The 22,502-nt window shown below is 37.3% G+C and overlaps 1 protein-coding gene across 1 annotated transcript in view; it reads right to left on the minus strand.

The window, feature by feature from the left end:
- The window catches only part of MYCBP2 (MYC binding protein 2), a 265,188-nt gene that overhangs the window by 219,670 nt on the left and 23,016 nt on the right, over nt 1-22,502 (minus strand). The window contains exons 2-3 of the mRNA XM_068984559.1: nt 11,165-11,240; nt 1,028-1,243 (exon numbers count right to left, since the gene is read on the minus strand). Coding sequence (XP_068840660.1) covers nt 1,028-1,243; nt 11,165-11,240 — 292 coding nt within the window. The remainder of the gene's footprint in view (nt 1-1,027; nt 1,244-11,164; nt 11,241-22,502) is intronic.

Here is a 22,502-nt window from a genome sequence, read left to right on the forward strand (position 1 = left end):
GCTGCTATGTCTGAGTAATATAAAAAAAAAGTATCTACATGGTATCTTATGTTGGCATATGAAAAAGTTTTTAAGGCACAGTCTTAAGGTACCCATTTAGTAAAAAGAAAATATATATGAATCATTTATGATAAAGGAAATCATTTTTAAATGTCTATATTTAGAAAAGAGCAATATGTATAAATAATTTATGATAAAGGTACCATTTTAAAATATGTCTATATTTTCATCCATTCTTTGTTAGAAATATTCACTACACATACAATACAGAAAAAAATATATATATATACGTAAAATAACATTACAATCTTAAAACAAACTCAATGCTTAAATACAACAGAATACCTTAAGAACAGTTTGTTCCACTACGATACATGTTGCTATGATACCAACTGGATTATATGCCTCTGGTAAACATGGGAGTGATATCAGAACAATGCAGTTTGATTTATATGTATTTTTCCCCTAGTCAAAGGGAGCCAGGATAGCAAGAGTACACTTAAAACCTTAGGCAGAAAAGGCAGAAGCTCTCAGCTCAGCTCTTCTAGCTCTGTGTCAAGAAAAATTAAAATGTATACCTGTACCCAGAGGGAGGGCTGGGCCCCTAGCCTTCCGTGGCTCTTGGCTTTGGCAATCTACACCTCCTCCTGTGCCCACCTTAACAGCAGCCCACTGGCTCACACCTCTACCTCCAACCTCAATGGCTTAGTGCCTGCAAGCCACCACTGCCCCTCTCTTGCTTCTGTACATTTTTAATAGCCCCTGAACGAACTCCAAGCCACCAAGCTCCCTGCCTGGGCTTTCCAAGTACTCCCCACTGAGGTACCAATTATTGACTTTGTTAGCTCTCCAATTAAAAAGTTGCCTAAGGTTTTCCTGATCTAGCCTAAACCTATTTTTACCCATACGTCCTGTTATTTTCAGTGTGCAATTTTATTAAAAGCAAGGTGTTTTAGCAATGCAGATATATGTATTATAGCCCAAACTCCTGTAGGTCATTCATCTAAGTGGAACCTAAGTGCCTTACCTTTGGAAGCTTGATAGGGGGCTCTTTGGATTCCTCCTCTTCATCACTATCTGATTCTCCGCTCTGCACAGAGTTCTTAGAAGCCGCTGCCAACGATGTTTCCTTTTTCTGCCATTCCAGAACGCAATGGCGTACATTGCAATAAATATTAAATGCAGAAGGATTGCTATGTAGTTTGATATCTGGTATGATTACCGTGTTCTCCAAGTTCTCCGACTGAAATACAGGACACAATATTTCAATTTCATACTCCTTTCCATCATCATCACTACTCATTTTTTAAATGAAAAATTAAACATTAGGCTAGATGATGTGCAAAAGTCACACAGGTGACAAAGATAATCTAAATCTATTGACTCAATTTATAGCACTTGTTACTATACTTCACTACTTTTCTAAGTAACAAAGCAATAACCGATCTGGCAAGGGCTAGAAAGGAGCCAGTAAAGAACTTATCAGGATTACCCTTTTACCCCACAAGAGGAAAAGAGCCCACAACGCTTAACTACCCAAGTTTCAAAGAATACTCCATTTGTTGCTCTTCTAGGGGGCACCATATATACTACAGAGTCTCAATGACCCACTACATATGTTGAATTACATTTTGATTTCTTTCAAAAGTAGATATAGGGCCTTAAACAGATATTAGAACTTAAAAAAAAAAAAACCTTAGTTTTAGTTGATACTAATTTCATTCTCATTCACATAATGGTGATGCTGAGAAAACTACGGATTCTGGGCACATGCTTCCTGAAAGCTCTCTCTCTCTTAGCTACAAGGTTGGTGCAAAAGTAATTATGAGTTTGCATTGTTGATCTTTGTCATGCTTGCTGTTTATTTTATGTATTTTAGACTATGGAAACAATGTTACACAAAAAGCAAATTCAAGCGATATTCTTATTTGAGTTCCAAATGGGTCATAAAGCAGAAGAGACAACTTGCAACATCAACATCGCATTTGGCCCAGAAGCTGCCAATGAACGTCCTGCAGCACAGTGGTGGATCAACAAGTTTTGCAAAGGAGACTAGAGCCTTGAAGATGAGAAGCCCAGTGCCTGGTCATCAGTAGTTGACCATGACCAACTGAGAGGATTACAGAAGCTGATCCTCTTGCAACTAACTACACAAGAAGTTGCCCAAGAGCTCAATGTCGACTATTCTATGGTCCATTCTGCATTTGAAACAAATTGGAAAGGTGAAAAAGCTCAATAAGTGGGAGCCTCGTGAGCTGACCGCAAATCAAAAAAATCGTCATTTTGAAGTGTCATCTTCTCTTATTCTACACAACATGAACCATAAAAATGCACTGAAGAGCAGATTTTATACAACAGTCAGCTCAGTGCCTGGACCAAGAAGCAGCTCCAAAATACTTCCCAAAGCCAAACCTATACCAGAAAAATTCATGGTCATTGTCTGGTGGTCTGCTACCCATCTGATTCACTACAGCTTTCTGAATCCCGGCAAAGCCATTACATCTAACAAATATGCCTAGCAAATTGATGAGATGCACCGAAAACTGCGATGCCTGCAGCCAGCAACAGTCAACAGAAAGAGGCTGATTCTTCGTGACAACACCTGACTGGACATCACACAACCAATGCTTCAAAAGTTGAACAAACTGGGCTATGAAGTTTTGCCTCATCTGTCATATTCATCTGACCTTTCACCAATTGACTACCACTTTTTCAAGCATCTCAACAATTTTTTGCAGGGAAAATGCTTCCATAACCAGCAGTACACAGAAAATGCTTCCCAAGAGTTCACCGAATCCCAAACACAGATTTTTATGCTACAGGAATATACAAACTTGTTTCTCATTGGCAAAAATGTGTTGATTGTAACAGTTCCTACTTAAATTAATAAAGATGTGTTTGAGCCTAGTTATGATTTAAAATTCAGGATCCAAAACTGAAATTACTTTTGCACCAATCTAATATCTGTCTTAATATGTACTGTAAATCACAATCACATGCTTGGTAATTCAATTGTTATAACTAAATATCCCAGGTCTATTTTGGCCCAGCATTTTATTTATCAGACTCCAACCACATTTTTGAGATCAATATTTACATTATAAATATACAGAACTAGCTTAAGATAGTATACAAAAGTAAATTTGAACAATTAAGAGTATGGCTAGGAAGTATCCATGAAAAATAAAATGAGACAGTTTGAGTACCAAGAAAATTTGAGTCTCAAAATTCTACTTTTCTTCAATACGTATTATAATTAGGAAAAAATTGAGTATTCCTTGTTAAATAAAAGAGTACTAAAGTTAACTGATACATAACATGTGACTATGTCTTTCACAGATACTAAAAACAAATGAATATTAGCAATTCAAATCCAACAATATACTCTTAAAAAGATAATATATCACATTCAACTCAAAAACAAGGATGTACAACACTGGAAAAGCAATCCAAAATCTACACTGACAAAAAAAATTAGAGGAAAAAAAACACACACTATAAATAAACATGGAAAACACACTTGACAAAAATCAAATACCCATTCATGACAAAAAGCCTACGTATATTAAGAACAGAAGAGAATTTCAAAACTCGAGTTGAAGGTACCTATGAAACACCCACAGCTAACATAGTAAAAGACTGAATGCCTTCATCCTAAGGTCGTAAGCAAGGCCAAGATACCTACTCTCAGCAATTACACACAACATTGTGCTAGATCTGCTATCCTCTGCCATTAGTCAAAAAAAAAGAAATAAAAGGTATAGTTATAAAGAAAATTATCTCCCAGAAATCAAATGCTTTTATTTGTAAGAGACATAAAAAAGAATCTTAAGTGTGCAGAAAAGAAAAAAAGTCATTTGTAGTAACGTGTAGATTTAGCAAAGTCTTAAATATATAAAAATGAGTAATATATCTATATCCTGGGAGTAAACAGTTAAAATATGTAAAAAAAATAGTATCAGTAAAGTTAAAGACTGGGAGAAAATATTTTGCAAACCACATATCTGACAAATGACTGTGCTGTGCTTAGTCACTCAGTCATATCTGACCATGACCCCACAGACTACAGCCCACCAGGCTCCTCTGTCCATGAGGATTCTCCAGGCAAGAATACTGGAGTGGGTTGCCATGCCCTCGGTCCAGGGGATCTTCCCAACCCAGGAAACAAAGTCAGGTCTCCTGCCCTGCAGGCAGATTCTTTACTGTCTGAGCCACCAGGGAAGCCCAAATGACTAGCATTCAGCATATATAAAGAATTCTCAAAATTCAACGAGTAAAAACCAAACAAGCAAGCAACCCAATTAGAAAATGGGCAAAATACATGAACAGACATGTCATGGAAGAAGATACACAGAAGGCAAAGAAGCACAAGAAAAGAAGTTCAATATCATGAGCCATTAGGGAAATACAAATTAAAAAAATAAAATGAGAGGCAGTACACACCTATCAGAAAGGCTGGAATAAAAAATAGTGACATTAACACAAACAGGTGAAGAGGTGGAAAAACTAGATTGCTCATGCATTGCTGAGAGTATAAAATGACACAGAGACTAGCAAAAAAGTGCAGTTTTTTAGAAAAGTAAACATGTACTTACAGTATAATCCAGCAATTGCACTCTTAGGCATTTATACCAGAGAAATGAAAACTTATGTTCATACAAACACCAGCACATGAACGTTCATAGAAGCTTTATTCAAATAAAACTGGAAACAACTCAGATGTCCTTTAATGAGTGAAAGGTTAAATAAAATGCGGTATATCCATGCCATGGAACACTTACTCAGCAATAAAAAGGTGCAAACTATTACTGATATATGCCAACAACTTGGATGAATCTCAAGAAAATTATGCTGAGTGGAAAAAAAGCCAATTCCAAAGGTTACATACTGCATGAATCCATTTATATAACATTTTTGAAATGACAAGTTATAGAGATGGAGAACAGACTTGTGGTTTGCAGAGGCTAGGGAGAGGGTGAAATTTGGAAATGTATTTGTTTACATAAAAGTAGCACAATGGATCCTTACAATTGAACTGTTCTACATCTTCACTGCAATGGTCACAAAGATCCACACATGATAAAACTGCATAAAACTACATACACACAAACAAATGAAACTGGTGAAAGCATATAAAACTGGTGAAACCTAAATAAGATCCATAGGTTGTATCAATATTGATTTCCTGGTAGTGATATTTATACTACTACAGTTATGCAACACCTTACCAATGGGAGAAAATGGGCAAAGGGTACATAGGATCTCTCTGTATTATTTCCTAACAATTGTAGTCATATCATAATCATCTCAATTTAAAAAAAAATACATTTGTAAATAACAGCATTTACAATAACATCAAAAATACATAATAATTAAAGTATACAAAAGTCCTGTCCACTGAAAACCAAAATAACATCACTGAGAGAAATTAAAAACTTAAGTAAACGGTAAGAGAAACTGTTTATCAATGAGAAGATTCTGTATCATTAAAATGGCAATTTTAATGCCCCCAAACCTACAGATTCAATGCAATTCCAATAAGAATTATAGAGGCTTTTTAAGAATGGAAATTGACAAGCTGATTCTAAAATTTACATGGAAATATAAAGAACCTAAATTAACTAAAGCAATTTTTTAAAAAAGACCACAGTTAAAACATCTGATCTATTTCAAAACTACTGTATTGAAGACATATGGTATTAGTATAAATATAGATTAAACAAAATAAATTCCAGAAATAGGCTTACACAAATATAGTCATCTGATTTTTTACAAAGATGCCAGGATAATTCAAAGGAAAAAAGATTCTTATTAAGAAATGATGCTGGATCAACTGAATACCACCATGTGAAAAAATGAACATCAACTTTTATCCCACACTATATACAAAAATTAACTTGAAATGGATCACAGACCTACATGCAATGGTTAAAACTATACAATCTCTAGAAGAAAATCTATAGACAAAAACCTAGGACACAAAACATATGAATCATAAAAGAAAAATCAATTCTTTAAATTTATAAAACTTTTGCTCTTATAAAGCACTCTACAAAAACAAAAAAGCAAACCACAGGAGAAATTATTTGCAACATAGTTGACAAAGGACTCTGATCTAAAATATATAAAGTACCCTGAGAATTCAATAAGAAGACAATTATTAAAAGGGATGGCAAGAGTTGAACAGACATTTCACAATAAAAAGACGTAACTGGTGAAAGGCTTATCATATGATGATGATGACAATGTTCATACATCATTAGTCATGAGAGAAAAGCAAGGTAAAACACCAGTGAGATACCCTATATCAGAATGACTAAAATTCTGTGTAACTCTTAAAGGGTGAAAGACAGTGGTATCTTTTCAGAAGCAGTTTTTTTTTACTAGCGTATAAAATTTGACCATAATTGTTTCATAGGAAATCATTTTAACTGCTTTAAAATCATTCATTTTCAGCTATGATTCTAAGAATAAAATTAATATATAAAAAAAAATGACTAAAATTTTAAAGACTAACAAGATCATGTGTTTGCAAATATATAAAGTAATTAAACTTCTCACACACTATTAGTGGAACAGTAAAATGGAATAGTCACTTTGGAAAACAGTTTTCAGTTTCTCAAAAAGCTAAACACCCACCTATTAAGTCACCTGTGAGGAAGTGTTAACACTGAGTTAACACTGTTTATTCTCTGTATTTCTCCAAGGGAATCATCACTGTCCCATGGCCAAAGCTTGGGAATGGAGTCTTTAGAGAGCTTTCTTTATGTTAGGTATTGATGATTCTGTTACATACTCCTACAACAATGGACCTTACCCACTAGCTGGTCCAACCGCTTTGCAGAAATATCATGACTGACAATGTGAACCCAAGTTTCACCTGCTGCAGCTGGTTGCCTACCAGGATATACCTATGTGACCAGATCCCCATAAGTCTCAGATCCTGAGACTCAAATGAGCTTCCCTGGACAGAAACATTCCACACACACTCCTGTGTTTCACTGCCAGAGAGAAAGCATGGCCTGTGTGCTCAACAAGGCAAGACTAGGAGGCCTATGTCGTTACTCCCTAACCACCAATACATTTATTTTTCCCTCTGCTTACGCTGTATTCCTTGTGGTAATAAATCTTAGCCATTACTGTAAACTGCTTTTGAGTCTTATGAGTCCTCTCAAAATCAAAGAAATCATCACCTTAATCATCCCAAACCTAGGTATTTACCCTCCCCCCAAAAACAAAAAAGTGTACCCACACACAGACTAGTACACAAATGTTCATAGTGGTTTTATTTGCAATGGTTGGAAACTGGAAACAACACCAAAATGCCCATCAACAAGTGAGTGAATTAACAAATCAGGATATATACAAACAATGGGATACTAATCAGGAAAAGGAAAAAAAAAAAAAAGGAAAAACTATTAATATATACAAAAACATCAACAGAACTCAAAATCATTATGCTGAGGGAAAGAAGCCAGATACAAGAGTATACCCAGTATGATCAGTTACATGAAATTCTAAAAAATGAAAACTAATCTATAATGACAGAAAGCATATCTGCGGTTGCATAGATTTAAGGCTGTAACTGGGGGCGGGGGCGGGGGGGTATGGAATGCAGCAGACAATAAGGAAAGCCTTAGGGATGATGGAAAGTCTCTAAACCATGATTGTGTTTTTCAACACTCCCAGTTTCAGGTTCTGCCATTAAAGAACCTGATCTAAGATAAATACATTTGATAGCAGGAATTTGAGGATGTTTCCTGTGTCATGGATTTGACTTCTCTTATAAGAAAGTGAAGTCATTAGCTGGAGAGCAGAAAGTATCACAAGTTTGAGGCAAATGGCAAAGGACTGAAAAAGACACAGGAAAAATGGAAGAACTATTTGACCAGAAAAAATAAGAAAATAATCTGGCTAAGGAAGGTTTATTTGATCCTGGCAATCATGAAAGGGTACTGCTGTCCATAAACTCTCTTTCGTTTAACTCCCTTAGGCAGGAGGTGCTCACCTGCAGGGAAAGACGGCTGCATTTGGATGGCTGAGTTTTTTTTTGGGGGGGGGGGGGGCTGTGCTGGGTCTTTGCTGCTGTGAGGGCTTTTCTCTAGTTGTGGAGAGCGGGGCCTACTCCAGCTGTGGTGCACAGGCTTCTCACTGTGGCAGTTTCCCCTATTGCAGAGCAGGCTCTAGGCACGCGGGTTTAGCAGCTGTGGCACGTGGGCTCAGTAGAGCACAGGCTCAGTGGTGAGGGCACATGGGCTTAGCTGCTCTGCAGCAAGTGAGATCTTTCTGGACCAGGGCTTAAACCCATGTCTCCTGCACTGGCAGGCAGATTCTTTATCACTGCGCACGAGAGACACTCCAGCACTGAGTTTTGTCAGATAAATCCAACAAATGTACAAATGAGGAAAACGAAGATGTGGTAGTCAAAATAATGGCCTCCAAAAACATCTCCCCCCTAATCCCCAGATCCTGTGAGTACATTACCTTATATGGTAAAAGGGAGCCTGCAGATGTGGTTAAGAATTCTGAGATGGGGGTAGTTATTATGGATTACTGAGGGAGGTTCAATGTAATCCCAAGTGAAAGTCGCTCAGTTGTGTCCAACCCTCTGCAACCCCATGGACTGTATAGGGGTTCTCCAGGCCAGAATACTGAAGTGGGTAGCCTTTCCCTTCTCCAGGGTATCTTCCCAACCCAAGGACTGAACCCAGGTCGCCCACATTGCAGGCGCATTCTTTACCAGCTGAGCCACCAGGGAAGCCACGTTGGGATGCAATCCCAACGGTTTATATAAATGGGAGAGGGTGGCAAGACAGCTGGAGAAAGAAATATCACCACAGGAAAGGTTCAGAGTAGTGTAGCATGAGAACTCAACCAACTGGCTGTAAAGATGGAAGGACGCAGAACCCGAGGAATGCAGGCTCTAGAAGCTGGAAAAGGCAAGGAAAGGAATTCTCTCCTAAAGCCTCCAGAAAGAGTACAGTCTTGCCGACACTTTGATGGTAGCCTAGTGAGACCACCCACCTGAGACTTCAGACTTCCAGAACTGTAAGATAATTTGTGCTGTTTTAAGCCAAATATAAAATAAAAGGTTTGTTATAGCAGCTATAAAGAACTAATACAGTAGATTAAGCAAGAGTTTTTCTAAAAATACTGTGGAATCTATACCAGATAGGGAGAGTAATGAAGACGATGGCTAACAGAGAAATAGAGGGGCCCATGAGAGCAATAAAGAAGATGAAATTAGTATAGCTGAATAGCACTTAAAAAGTAATTTTTATAAAAAGAGGTGGATGAAAAAATAGTCCAGAAATAGTAACAGAGGACAGAGAGTACCACCACCACTTTATACACTCACCATGAACAGGAAACACTTCCTACTCATCTTTGCATCCCAAACACCCAGCATAAGGTCTGCATAGAGTCAGTAATAAAAGTCTAAGGAGTAACTGAATGAAGCTTTTTTTAATATCATTCTTATCACAAGCTGCTCCTAAAAAGTAGATAGAAAACCTAAAGGCCAACAGAAGAAAGGTAAATTATTAAGGGAACAAAGCTAGTCAGAGACAGAACTGAAACAGAAGAAAGACTTTGACTTTTTATCTCTTCCTAGATATCACATGCCACCACTTTTAGGAAAATCAACAAATGAAACCTTAAAAAGGACTTTAAAAGACTTTCAATATTCCCATATTGAGACTCTGCACATAGCACCAAAAAGTAGAAAAGGGGTAGAGACTGTAAACCTGAATGACTGTGTATAAATATTTGTTAAAGGTTTCCATGCATCAAGATAGTAAGAATACTCTCCACTTACTTCCCTCTTCTGTCCCCAAAACAGATGTAGTAAGATGTGATACAGTGAACATATATTATTTATCTGCCCACGCAGTAACATTTTCCTTAGGGCAACGACATTCCACACAGGCTGTTCATCAGGGTGCTCACCCACCATCCATTACAAAAGTAACTCAGAATCTAACCAATCAAAGCACCCCATTTTCAAGATCAAAGTGAATAATGCAGATCAATTAAAAACCCTATGCTAGATTTTCTGCCACAATTAGTGGAAGAAATTGCCTTTTGCCTAAAGAAAATAAAGTTGGAGCTGCCAGCAGCCTTAGTCCTCAGCTACAGGCAATAAATCCACACTCAGAGGAAAAGAGAAGCAAGAAGATTTGATGATATTATTATAATCTCTGGGTCCAAAGGATCAATTTCATCCCCCATGCTTTTATTTTTGATTTGCTACTTCAAAGTAGATTTCTTTCAGCTAGAGGAGCAAGAACACTCATTAAAAAGGTCAGGAAACAACTGTCTATAGAACGTAAATATGCTATACAACCCAAGCTAAGTAACTGTTTCTATAACCAAAAGTAGAGCTCCTCAGAAATCACAGTTAGGATTTCTCTCTTCTGCCTGTTCATTAGAAAAGAGACTCTTTTATAGAAAGTGAAATCTTTAAGAAAAAACTAGGTGGATTTTATAGAGAAGATATCTGCATTAAGTAGGAAAACGGATCCTTGATCTCTTAAGGTACCACCAAGTTCAAATATTCTCTATTACCTTTTCTTCTGTACAGCCACCAACAGTCAAAAGAAGTTCAGAACAATATACACGCACCAATACACTCTCTAACTCATAATGTATGCATAGGTATATGACAAACTTGAAACCAAGTCCCAACTCACAAGCCAATTTCAGTCAGTTTCTAGTACATGTAGTCAGAATGAAAAAGAGAAGAGAAACAGATATCCTCCCCCAAAGGACTGATCAAAGATAACAGGAATAAATAATAAATAATTTTCAGATTCCAAATAATAATTTGCAGGTCACCGATCCAAAATGCCAAAAAGATAAAATTAAACAGTGTGATCAAATGATAAGGGGCTTTAAATATTACTTTAGTGCACAGAAATGATTATACACATATCTTATTGTTTTTATTGAAACAGTTGATGCACAACATTACATAAGTTTCAAGTGAACAACAGTGATTCAGAATTTTTAAATGTTATATTCCATTTACAGTTATTATAAAATATTGGCTGTATTTCCTGTGGTGAATAGTAGTTTGTACCTCTTACCTTTCTAGCCTTTGTATTTTTATTCAAATTACTGTATGAAAAAGTCCTTATTCCTTTTAAATTACTAACAGTTTTACCTTGCTTCTTGTCTTCACTTTTGATTTGCTCTTCTGTTTTCTTTTCAACTTCTTCTTATTTAAAATTTTCTTATTCCTAAAAATTAAAAAAAAAAAATGGAATAAAAGAATGATGGAAGTTCGTATTTAGAATATATAAAGCTATTAAAAACAGGTACTCCCAAAATTACAAAACAATATATACTTTAGGTGTACATACAAGATACTAACACACAACAGAGCTATTGACAAGACAGCACAATACTGGACAGCTAAGAAATACACATTGTATTTTAAAGTGTGAATTCTGAAAATACTTTTCTAAAATTAAAAAATGTAATAAGGCATCAAATGAAACTGTTAACACTTTATTCCACAGCAGGGATGCTAATAAATATTAGTTATGTTTCCTTCTCAGAAAAATCTCCTCTGTGTTAATAGTGAGGACTACAATGCAATAAAGCTCAGGAGTTCATTTTTACTAAATTACTCTAAGGAAACCCCAACTCATACACTCCTCATATGCAGCAGCCAGTTTTTCATTACCTCACAGCCCTAAGATCAAATTATCCTTTAAGCAACAGAAAGTCCCTTAATGACTTTGAGGGGGAAAAAAATATTTAATGTGGCAAAGAATAAGAATTACAGTGGGAGAAATAAGAATCAAGGAACATGTTTTATTTTCATCTCATTTAATATTTTTCATGTCTACCATGTTGACGTGCACACTGCCAGGTACTAAAGACCAGATGAAAAAGACAGTTCTCGTCCTCAAGGAACTCTGAGACTTGAGTGAAAATCATAGTTGAATGATCCAACAGAAGGCTGCTACTGTTATAACAGAGACAAAAGATGAAGGAGGAGGAGGAGATGAGGAGGAGACCCTAGATACTACAGAGGTCCGTCCTTAACACTTGGTAACTAACGCAGTGGAAGCTATGACCAACACAAAAACTGCAAGGCTAGGTCACTTGGAGGTAGGAATGTCGTTCACAAAACAGGGAAATCAAGGGGAAGAATTCGTTTGCAAAAAGAAAAAATAAGTTTGCTTTTGAAACGTTTGAATTCAAGATACTAAGATGTCAACAAAATACACATGAACAAGCATATGAAAACTTCACGCTTCAGCTTCATACTTTAACCACAAAATCTTATTACATATAAATAGTTCTTAAATTTATCTACATCAGCTCTTTGCATTTGCATCAGGAATTTATGCAAATCCGTATCTCATATAGGAATTCAGTCAACTTAAAAAAACAAACAAGCAAAAAAAAACCAAATGAATAGGTAATTCTCCCACTACAAACTCTATCAATATGTTCTCTTCCATAAAGACCAAAAGCACTGACCTGATTTAAAAGATTCTCTACCAAGAGCTGACTCGCCTCATTTTGTATCCTTTTCCAACTTGTTCATCACATTCCAGCCACACGGACTATTCTTTCAGCTGTTTGAATCTGCTAGGCTCCTTCGGGCTCTCATGAAGTCTTCCTGGAATTTTATCCCACATCTCTTGCTAACTAACTCCTGTTCATCTCTGAGGCTCCAGCGTAAGTGACACTTACTCAGAAATGTCCCAGACTGGACTAGTTTCCCTAACACGGATTTTCATTTCATCTTACACGTGTGTCTCATTACGTAACCTACAAATGCAATTATGCTTAGAGTTATCTCTTTAGTGCTGCTGCTGCTGCTGCTAAGTCGCTTCAGTCGTGTCTGACTCTTAGCGACCCCATGGACTGCAGCCCACCAGGCGCCTCCGTCCGTGGGATCTTCCAGGCGAGAGCACTGGAGTGGGGCGCCATTGCCTTCTCCATATTTTAGTGCTGCACTCACACCAAGAAGTAAGAAGAGTTCAGAGGCCACATCGTTCTTGCTTTCTGCTTCAACCTCTTTGCTCAGAAAAGTGTCTGAGATAAAGCACTCAAACTACTTTGAGAGAAAGTGGGAGGAAGGACAGAGGCCAGGGAGAAAAGAATTTCAGAGCTATAGCTACCAGCCTTAGAGTAAAATAAGGGGAGGGTCAAGGATGCCAATACATTTAAAGGATATCTAGCCAGAAACGTCCTTTAAGGAATTATCCGTGGGATTATTTTCCTCAGATTTTCATGCAAAGGAAGTAATGGAACTCATGTATGCACATGGGATCTCCCCACCACAGTATGCTACAAAAGACAAGAGAAAGAGAGTAACAGTATCAAGCGCTACACACGGATAGATATACCTGCTCACACAATCTACTCGGCTATGAGCAAAAAAATACCTATTTCAACACTTTCCCTCTTAGCACCTGCATCAGTCTCTGACACATCATAGATGTTCAAGAGATACCAGACGAATAAACAGGGTGATGAAAAGTAATGAGTATTTTTCATGTGTGGTTTAGAAAATCAACTTTCCTTTATACTCAAGTTTATGTAAGTGAAATCAGTTATTTGATCAAAAGAAATAAGTAAATACTAAAAGGTTAACCCCTTCTATACAGTTTAGAAAAGCATCAAGGTTCATTCAAAAACCAATCATCAGAGAAACAGAATAAATATATATACGTGTGTGTGTGTGTGTGTGTGTGTGTGTGTGTGTGTGTGAGGTCGCTCAGTCGTGTCCAACTCTTTGCGACCCCACGGACTGTAGCCTACCAGGCTCCTCCGACTATGGGATTTTCCAGGCAAAAGTACTGAAGTAGTTTGCCATTTCCTTCTCCAGAGGATCTTCCCCACCCAGGGATCGAACCTGGGTCTCCCAGGTAGGCAGACGTTTTACCATCTGAGCCACCAGGAAGTCCAAATTAAGATGGATTTCCTGAAGCCTACTTACCATGGACTTAAATTTTCCAAAGCATACACCAACACTTTTGTCTGTTTTGTATAATGGACTTTCTTAAAGTTCAAATGACTTTGAATGTATTCCTAAAATATTTTTATGCATTTGGCATCTAATTAGTTATAACAATTTTCATGAATCTGGACCCACCAATTCTGAATATACACATCATCTGACGCTTTTCCCAAGTCCCCACAAATTGGTGTTTTTTGTTGATGTGGCTTGTTTTAGAAGTAGATTGTTATCCAAAAAACCTAGTAAAAAGCCAAAAATTATAGGTAGGAAATCTGTGTTCAACTTAGAAAATAAAAGTGCCATTTATTAGTAATACAACATCCTACTATATGACTGCATTTCAGAACTAAGCTTAAACTTTTCATGGTATCTAAGGATGGATAGACAAAAGAAAAACTCTAGAAAAAAGCCTTACACATTAACATTTCACCATGGAATTTTTGATGATTTAGGACTTTAAATCTTAAATCAATAGGAGCTTAATGAAGAATGTCTGGAATTGGTCCTGTAAGATTTTTAGTCTTCTTACAAAAAGAACCTCATACCCATGAGATTTGGAAGAATTATGGGTGGTAATGAAAGGCAAAGGTTATTAACATGCTTTAAATATTTATTTTAAAATATTTACTTTAAAGATTCCAAAGAAAAAAATTCTCTTAATAGCTACCAGTTCAGTAAAACTAAATACTTCTGCAACAAGAGCAAATAAATTTTGCAAGTTGTTCCACGTTACATATTATTAGTTTCTATATCCATTTAATACTGTCTATTTTCTAACAAAACAAAAATCAGCCATAATTTTATTTATAACTTCCTCTAAATCTGTTTCTCTGTTTGCAAAATAAAAGGTTGAAGGAGATTATCTCTGAAGTTCTTTCTAACTCTAAAATGCTAGTATTTAAATAAGTCAAAATTCAAACAACATATGGAATAAGAGGGTTTCAATCATTTGTTCAATTTCCCTTAGAAATGAGAAATGAAAAATTCCCGAGTCTATGGTCTGAGACATGAATAAGCAAATTTTTTTTGTAAAGGGCCAGACAGCAAATATTTTATGTTTTGTGGGCCATAAGATCTCTGTTACAACTGCTCACCCTCCGCTAACATGAAAGCAGTCACAGGCAACACAGGGACAGATCAGGGCGGTCGTGGTGCCGGTGGTAAAGAACCTGCCTGCCAACGCAGGAGACACCGGAGACACAGGTTCTATCCCTGGGTCAGGAAGATCCCCTGGAGGAGAAGATGGCAACCCACTCCAGTATTCTGGCCTGGGAAATCCCATGGACAGAGGAGCCTGGTGGGCTACAGTTCATGGGGTCACAAAGAGTGACCTGACTTAGCGACTGAGCATTACAATCTGACTGTGATTTCTGAATACTGAAATGTGAATTTCATACAATTTTCGTGGGTCACAAGACATGTTTCCCCTTTGACTGACTGACTGATGTGTATCTATTCATTTTAAAAATGTAAAAACCAGTCTTAGCTCACAAGGCGTACAGAAAAGGAACTGAGCTGCATTTGGTCTGTGGCCCATAGTTTGTTGACCCTGGCCTAGTGTATATTTTGATAAACAGGCTCATATCAGGAGAAAAAATATAACTATTAGTATGCAACACAGATAAAACTATTCAAAACATCACTATGTTTATACAAATAAGCACTCTGAAAATTATCTGCCTTTTCTTTCTGCAAAGATAAACTCATGACTTTCACTTCTATTTTACTAAAGAAAGATACCAGATAGGAGCAAGTCATCGCTTTTCCTTCAAAAACTGGACTAATACAAGAAAGGTCTGGAAGCAACAGGGGAACCAGATGAATCCAGATATGGACAAGCACTTCCCAGAAGAACTGAGATCACTGGCATCTTCCTGCATGAGGGCATTTGCAGACTGGGTATAAGTGAGGACTGAGTTCACTAAAGGAAACCAAAACTATGGTGCCTTAGATGTCTGCCTGGGCTGGGATGACAGACTGGAATCGAGAAAAGCTCCAAATACATAACCAGGACATCTGAGAGTACATCTGCTTAGTGATGGGGCACTCAAGAAAGAAATGAGGGGGCTGAGCCAAAAGGGTAGGGTCAATATCCCACCGCTACCTAGTTTCAGAAGACAGACTCTCAGCAGCTGGAGGAATCTACTCAATCTCTGATTTGGACTGAGGTAGCCAATACCTCACCCTATCTGTCTTACACAATAAAAAACAAACCTTATCATCTGAAATAAATGCACTGTTCTTTTACACAAAATGTTAGATATAAAATAAACATATTAAGAGACATCCAAAGAAGCAAAACAATGTGACAGTCAAGAGAAAAACAGACAGTCAGGTAGACTCAAGATAACCCAGACACTGGGAGGCAAGGACTTGACCTAGATGCAAAGATGAACAAAATGGATGAAATGATGTAATTTTCAACATTTAAAGAAAAAGCCAAGTGATTTCCTGGAACAGAAAAATCAATACCCGAAATTAAGAACTTGTCAGAAGATTCTAAGAGCAGAACAGAGCAGAAGAAAAGAGAATTCACTGACTTGCACACAAGCCAAGAAAAAATATCATCCAAACTCAAGCACAGAGAAAGGACTGTGATAGACCAAAGAGTAGGAAACATGTGAGACGGAGCCAAACTGTCTCATATCCATGTATCTGCAATCTCAGACAAAGAGACAAAATAAAGAATGGAGCAAAAGCAATATGTGAGGAAATAATTGATGATGCTCTTACAAAAGTAAGGAAAGAAATCAACCTAGAGACTCAAGAAATTTGGGAAATTCTAAGAAGGAAAACACAAAAAGAAAAACACACCTAGACATACCAAATGCTTGGCACAGTCAAACAGATGAGATAAAGGATATAGAGAAAATGTTAAAAGTAGTCAGAGGGGGGAGAAAAAAAACATTTGAAGACTGACAGCTTCCATTTTTTGTGTGCTGAAAAGTACTGGGAGGTGAGGGGAGGATGGGAGGGTTAGCAACCTAGAATTATATATCTATCGAATATATCCTTTAAAAATGAACACAAAAATAGGGCTTATCTCTAGTGGTCCAGGGGTTAAGAATCCACTTTGCAATGCAGGGCACACAGGTTTGATCCCTGGTCCTGGAAAATCCCACATGCCGTGAAGCAACTAAATCTGAGTGCCACAAATACTAACCAAGGCTCTAGAGCCCCAAGAGCCACACTTACTGAGCCCTTGTGTGGCAACTACTAAGCCCATGTGCCCTGGAGCCTGTGCGCCACAACAAGAGAAGCTCCCGCACAGCAACTAGAGAATAGCCCGTTTGCTGCATTTAGAGAAAAGACAGCAATGAAGACCCAGCACAGCCAATAAATAAATATGTTTTATAATGAAGAAAAAATAGAGATGATTTCACATCCACAGAAGCTGACATAATTTCCCATCAATACACCAATACTCTTCAGAAGTATGAAAGAAAAGACTTCCTTTAAAAATTGCAACATCAAAATTTTAAATAAAAGGACAGTCTAAAAGTAAAAGGATTGCAGAAGATATATCCTGCACACACCCACTGGCCTCTCCAAAAAAGCTGGTGTGGCTATATACTTGATGAAGTAATTTTTAAGGCTAGAAGTGCTATCAGAGATGAGCAGAACATTTCGCAATGCTGAAAGGGTCCATTCAGTAGGAGGACACAAAAATCCTAAATGTGAATGTGTGTAACAGCAACAGCATAGCTTCAACATATAGAAAGCAAAACTGAGAGAAGGTAACAGAAGAAAAGACAAATCCACAGTCACGAGATCAGAATTTACCGTCTCTATGTAACTAACAGAACAAGTAGAGGACAAAACAGTATGCAAGCAGGAAGATGTAAAACCATGACTAATCAACCTGACCTAATTAGCAGACATAGAAAATCACATCCAACAACTGCAGAATGCGTATTCTTTTTTAAGGCCGATAGCCTATTTTCCAAAACAGATGATATGCTGGGCCACAGACCAAGCCTCAACAAATTTTTAAGAGCAATGGTCACAAAAAAATTAAACTGTAAACCAACAACAGAAAACTATGAAATTCTCAAATATTTGGAAATCTAAAAAAACAGATTTCTAAATAACCTACGGATCAAAGAGCTATAATGGAGACCTTACAATGGAAATTAGAAAATATCTTCAATGGAATAAAAATTAAACATGACATATCAAAACTTGGGGAATGTCACTAAAGCAGGACTTAGAGGAAACACATAGTTTTTTGCATACAAATGCATTCGATGAAAAAAGAAACTCTGAAAGTATAGGCTTACAACTTAAGAAACTAGAAAGAAGAGAGCCAATTTAGTGTAAAGAATGTAGAAGGAGAGAAATTAAAATAAGAGCAGATATCAGTGAACAGAAAGAGGAAATCAAGGAGTCAAAACTGGTTCTCTGAATAGATTAATAAATCTAATAAACTTCTAGCAAGATTGGTCAGGAAAAAATAAAACCACAAATTACCCACATGAGAAATAAATAAGGAAGGGGACATTACTACACACACTGCCCCTAAATTTCACAACTTAGGTAAAAGGACGAAATAACTTCTCAACACTACCCAAGGAAGAAACACAATGTCAGAGTGGTCTTATGTCTGTTAAAGAAACTGAATCCCCAGTCAAAACTTTCCCACAAAGAAAACTACACTCAAATGGCTTCAACAGTGAATTCCTCCAAACACTTACAGAATCCACTGGTACAGTCTTGCAAATATCAGTCTCAGACTAATTCTTTCAGAGAATATAAAAAGAAAAAAACATTTCCCCGCTCATCTTATGAGGCTAGCATAATTCTGATAACGAAGTCTGAAAAAGACACTCTGAAATAAGAAAATATCAGCCCAGTGTCTCCCATGAACATAAAAGCAAAAATACTACATAGCAAAAGAGTGGAAACAACCCAAATGTTCATCAGCTGATAAACAGACTCAACAGAATGTGGCACGTGCCTGTAACAGAATATTATTCAGCCATAAAGAAGAATGCAGTAGAAACATGCTACAACCTGAAAACCTTATGCTAAATGAAAAGAAGCAAGGGCCACAAAGATTACAAGGGGTAGGATCCCATTTAGATGAATGTCCAGATCCACAGCAACAGGAAGTTGACCACTCGGGTTGCTAGGGGCTGCGGGAAAGGTGACGGCGAATGACAACAAAAGGACACAAGTTACTTGTGGAGTGAAGGAAAATGTTCCCGTTGCACAACTCTGTGAATATACTAAAAATAACTGAATTAAATACCTCAAAAAGTTCAATTTTATGGCATGTAAACTACATATCTCAATATAAAAATATGAGGAAAAAATGCCATTGACCTAAAGACAATTTCAGTGTCCATCAACATATAAAAAGGATAATAAATAAAATGCCAAACTTATTATTTTTTAAGTTTCTCCTTATGCTGAATAAGGGAAATAAGGGAGAAATATGATCATTTCAACAGAAGCACTATTTTATAAAACTCAACAACTATTTGTGATGAAATGCTTCAATAAACTAGGAAAAGAAGAGATGTTATTAATCTGATTAAGATTATCAACAAAAACCCTACAGCTAACATTACACTTAACTATACTCAATAATGAAAACTTAAATACTTCCACAAAGTACAGGGGAAAAAAAATAAGAATTTACACTATTACCACTTCTACTTAATACTGTATTGGAAGTCAATATGTCAAGCAAAAGAAATAAAAGTCACAATGGCTGAAAAGGAAAGAGCAAAGCATTATTATTTGTAAATAACATAACCATATTTATAGAAAATATAAAATAATCCCACAAATAAAGAATTAATAAATGAACTATCAAGGTCAGTAAATATAAGACCAATTTTTAAAAATCAACTAATTTATAAAACACCATGTGTAAACTGAAGCTTCTCTAAAGAAGCCAGACTTATTTCTCCTGTGTAATTAATGTAATGATATTCTCATTGTGTTCATGCATCACTGAATAAATTAGGGCAGGACAGCAGTTTGATTACTAAGTAGAAAACTTTTATTTACTTAACTTAGGCTGATAATTAGTAATAAGAACAGAGATTTTAATAGTTCAATTGGTCTAGGAGAGAAATGCAAAGAGATTTCCTACACAGCTTCAGTCTCTTGATTTTTATCTGCAAGTCTTTAGAACGGGATAGGAGTCTTTAGGTTGGGGGTCTTTAGGTTGGAGGTAGGGCTTCCCAGGTGGCATGCCTGCCAATGCAGAAGATGTAAAAGACGCAGGTTTAATCCCTGGGTCTGGAAGATCCCCTGCAGGAGGGCATGGCAACCCACTCCAGTATTCTTGCCTGGAGAACCTCATGGACTGAAGAGCCTGGTGGGCTACAGCCCACAGGGTCACAGAGAGCTGGACACGACTGAGGCGACTTAGCATGCAGGAGTGGGAGGGGAAGGGCGGGGAGGGGTAAGGCTAGGCAGTGAGCAGAGCAGCATAAGAAAAGGAGAGACTGGGAGTAGAGAGTGAGGGGAAGAAAAGATTGAAAAATTATGACTTTATTAGACCATGCCTCATGAAAACTTATAATCTAGGCAAATGGAATCCAGGTGGGCAAGCAAAACTTGAGCCATGAACCAACTCCAAAATTTTCTGAAGACAATTCATTCATCCTCGGACTAAGAGAGCCACAGAAGGGTCATGAGTTAGCAGTCAGGCAACCAGGCACAAAGATACAAGGTACCATTAGTGAGAATTAGCAAAAAAAGACAACAGAAAGACAAACTTCAGAAGAAATTTTGAGAGACAACTATGCTTACCAAGCTTAAATAAAAAACTAGCTTAAAAATATCTGCAGGGTATGGAAAACAGAGCACATTTGAAAATAATCAAATTCAACCTCCAGACATGAAAAAACAATTGCAACTAAAGAAGTGAGTTGACAGCATATTAGACATGATGAAGAGAATTTGAAGAGATCAGAAAAAATTACTACAATTCAAATAGAAAGATAAAAAGGGGTGAAAATACGTCCCTGAGACCTCTTCCAAAACTGAAATCTCCTCTTTCAAGTCCGTTCATCCCAAGAGAAAGCACTTGCCACAGGGACACCCTTCCTCCCATGCACTGGACCTCATCTCACACACCCTCTTTGGGATTTTGCTCAACCACTTTCACCTTTTCTTTGTTCATTCTTTAATCTCTCACTTCTGTGGCTTCTAACCTATTTGCCTCCTCCAATCTAAAAATTAAAAAAAGTTTCAAATGGTTCTCTACCCCCCTTCTCTCTCCATCACTAAACTTCTTGAGAACAGCTGTCTCACAGTCTCCTGAGATTAAGCTCCTACAACTGTATGAGGCTTCGCAACATCACAAACTTACTTGTTGCCAATGCATTTCTTATCTTCAGTCTTCATCCTTTATATTCTTCTACATATGAGTACTGTCAAACAGTCTGCTTCTTTAAATACTCCCCTACCCTCAGCTTCTTGAAGAGCCTCTATTTTAGTGTTCTATCTTCCCTTGATGACAGTCGTTTCTCCTTCAGTATTAGCTCCTTTCTCGTCCTTTTCCTGTCCCTTAAATCTTTAGCATATATATTACTTCTCATGAGTTATCTGTTCTAATCTGTATGTATTTCTGTACTGGTAACTCAACATTGTTTTCAATACGCTATAACGACATTAATAATAGCTACTGAGAGGTCACACACAGCATCAGAATGGTGGTCTAGAGCCAGTAACTTTCTCTGACAATAAAGGTACATCACCAGGAAAACCTACCACCTTTCACCTTGGTGTGGTGGGCCACTTCAAAGCCCCATCACTACCTATTTAGCTTGGAGCACCTAATCTAACTCTTGACTTGCTGCCTGCTAAAAGGCATGCCATTTGGAATGGACCGATACTCTCCCTTTACCTTCACCCACCTTAAAATAACCTCTCTGAGGTCCATTAATGGCTTCATTTTCTCTTTTTTGCTCATCATTCTTGCCATTCTCCCTTAGTCTACCAGGTTATCAATCACCACAGATATGCAGATGACACCACCCTTATGGCAGAAAGTGAAGAAGAACTAAAGAGCCTCTTGATGACAGTAAAAGAAGAGAGTGAAAAGTTGGCTTAAAGGTCAACATTCAGAAAACGAAGATCATGGCATCTGGTCTCATCACTTCATGGCAAATAGATGGGGAAACAGTGGCTGACTTTATTTTTCTGGGCTCCAAAATCACTGCAGATGGTGATTGCAGCCATGAAGTTAAAAGACGCTTACTCCTTGGAAGGAAAGTTACGACCAACCTAGACAGCATTTTCAAAAGCAGAGACATTACTTTGTCAACAAAGGTCCATCTAGTCAAGGCTATGGTTTTTCCTGTGGTCATGTATGGATGTGACAGTTGGACTGTGAAGAAAGCTGAGCGCAGAAGAATTGATGCTTTTGAACTGTGGTGTTGGAGAAGACTCTTGAGAGTCCCTTGGACTGCAAGGAGATCCAACCAGTCCATCCTAAAGGAGATCAGTTCTGGGTGTTCATTGGCAGGACTGATTTTGAAGCTGAAACTTCAATACT

Source organism: Capricornis sumatraensis, chromosome 12 (genome assembly GCF_032405125.1).
Source record: "Capricornis sumatraensis isolate serow.1 chromosome 12, serow.2, whole genome shotgun sequence".
In the NCBI taxonomy this organism is placed as follows: domain Eukaryota; kingdom Metazoa; phylum Chordata; class Mammalia; order Artiodactyla; family Bovidae; genus Capricornis; species Capricornis sumatraensis.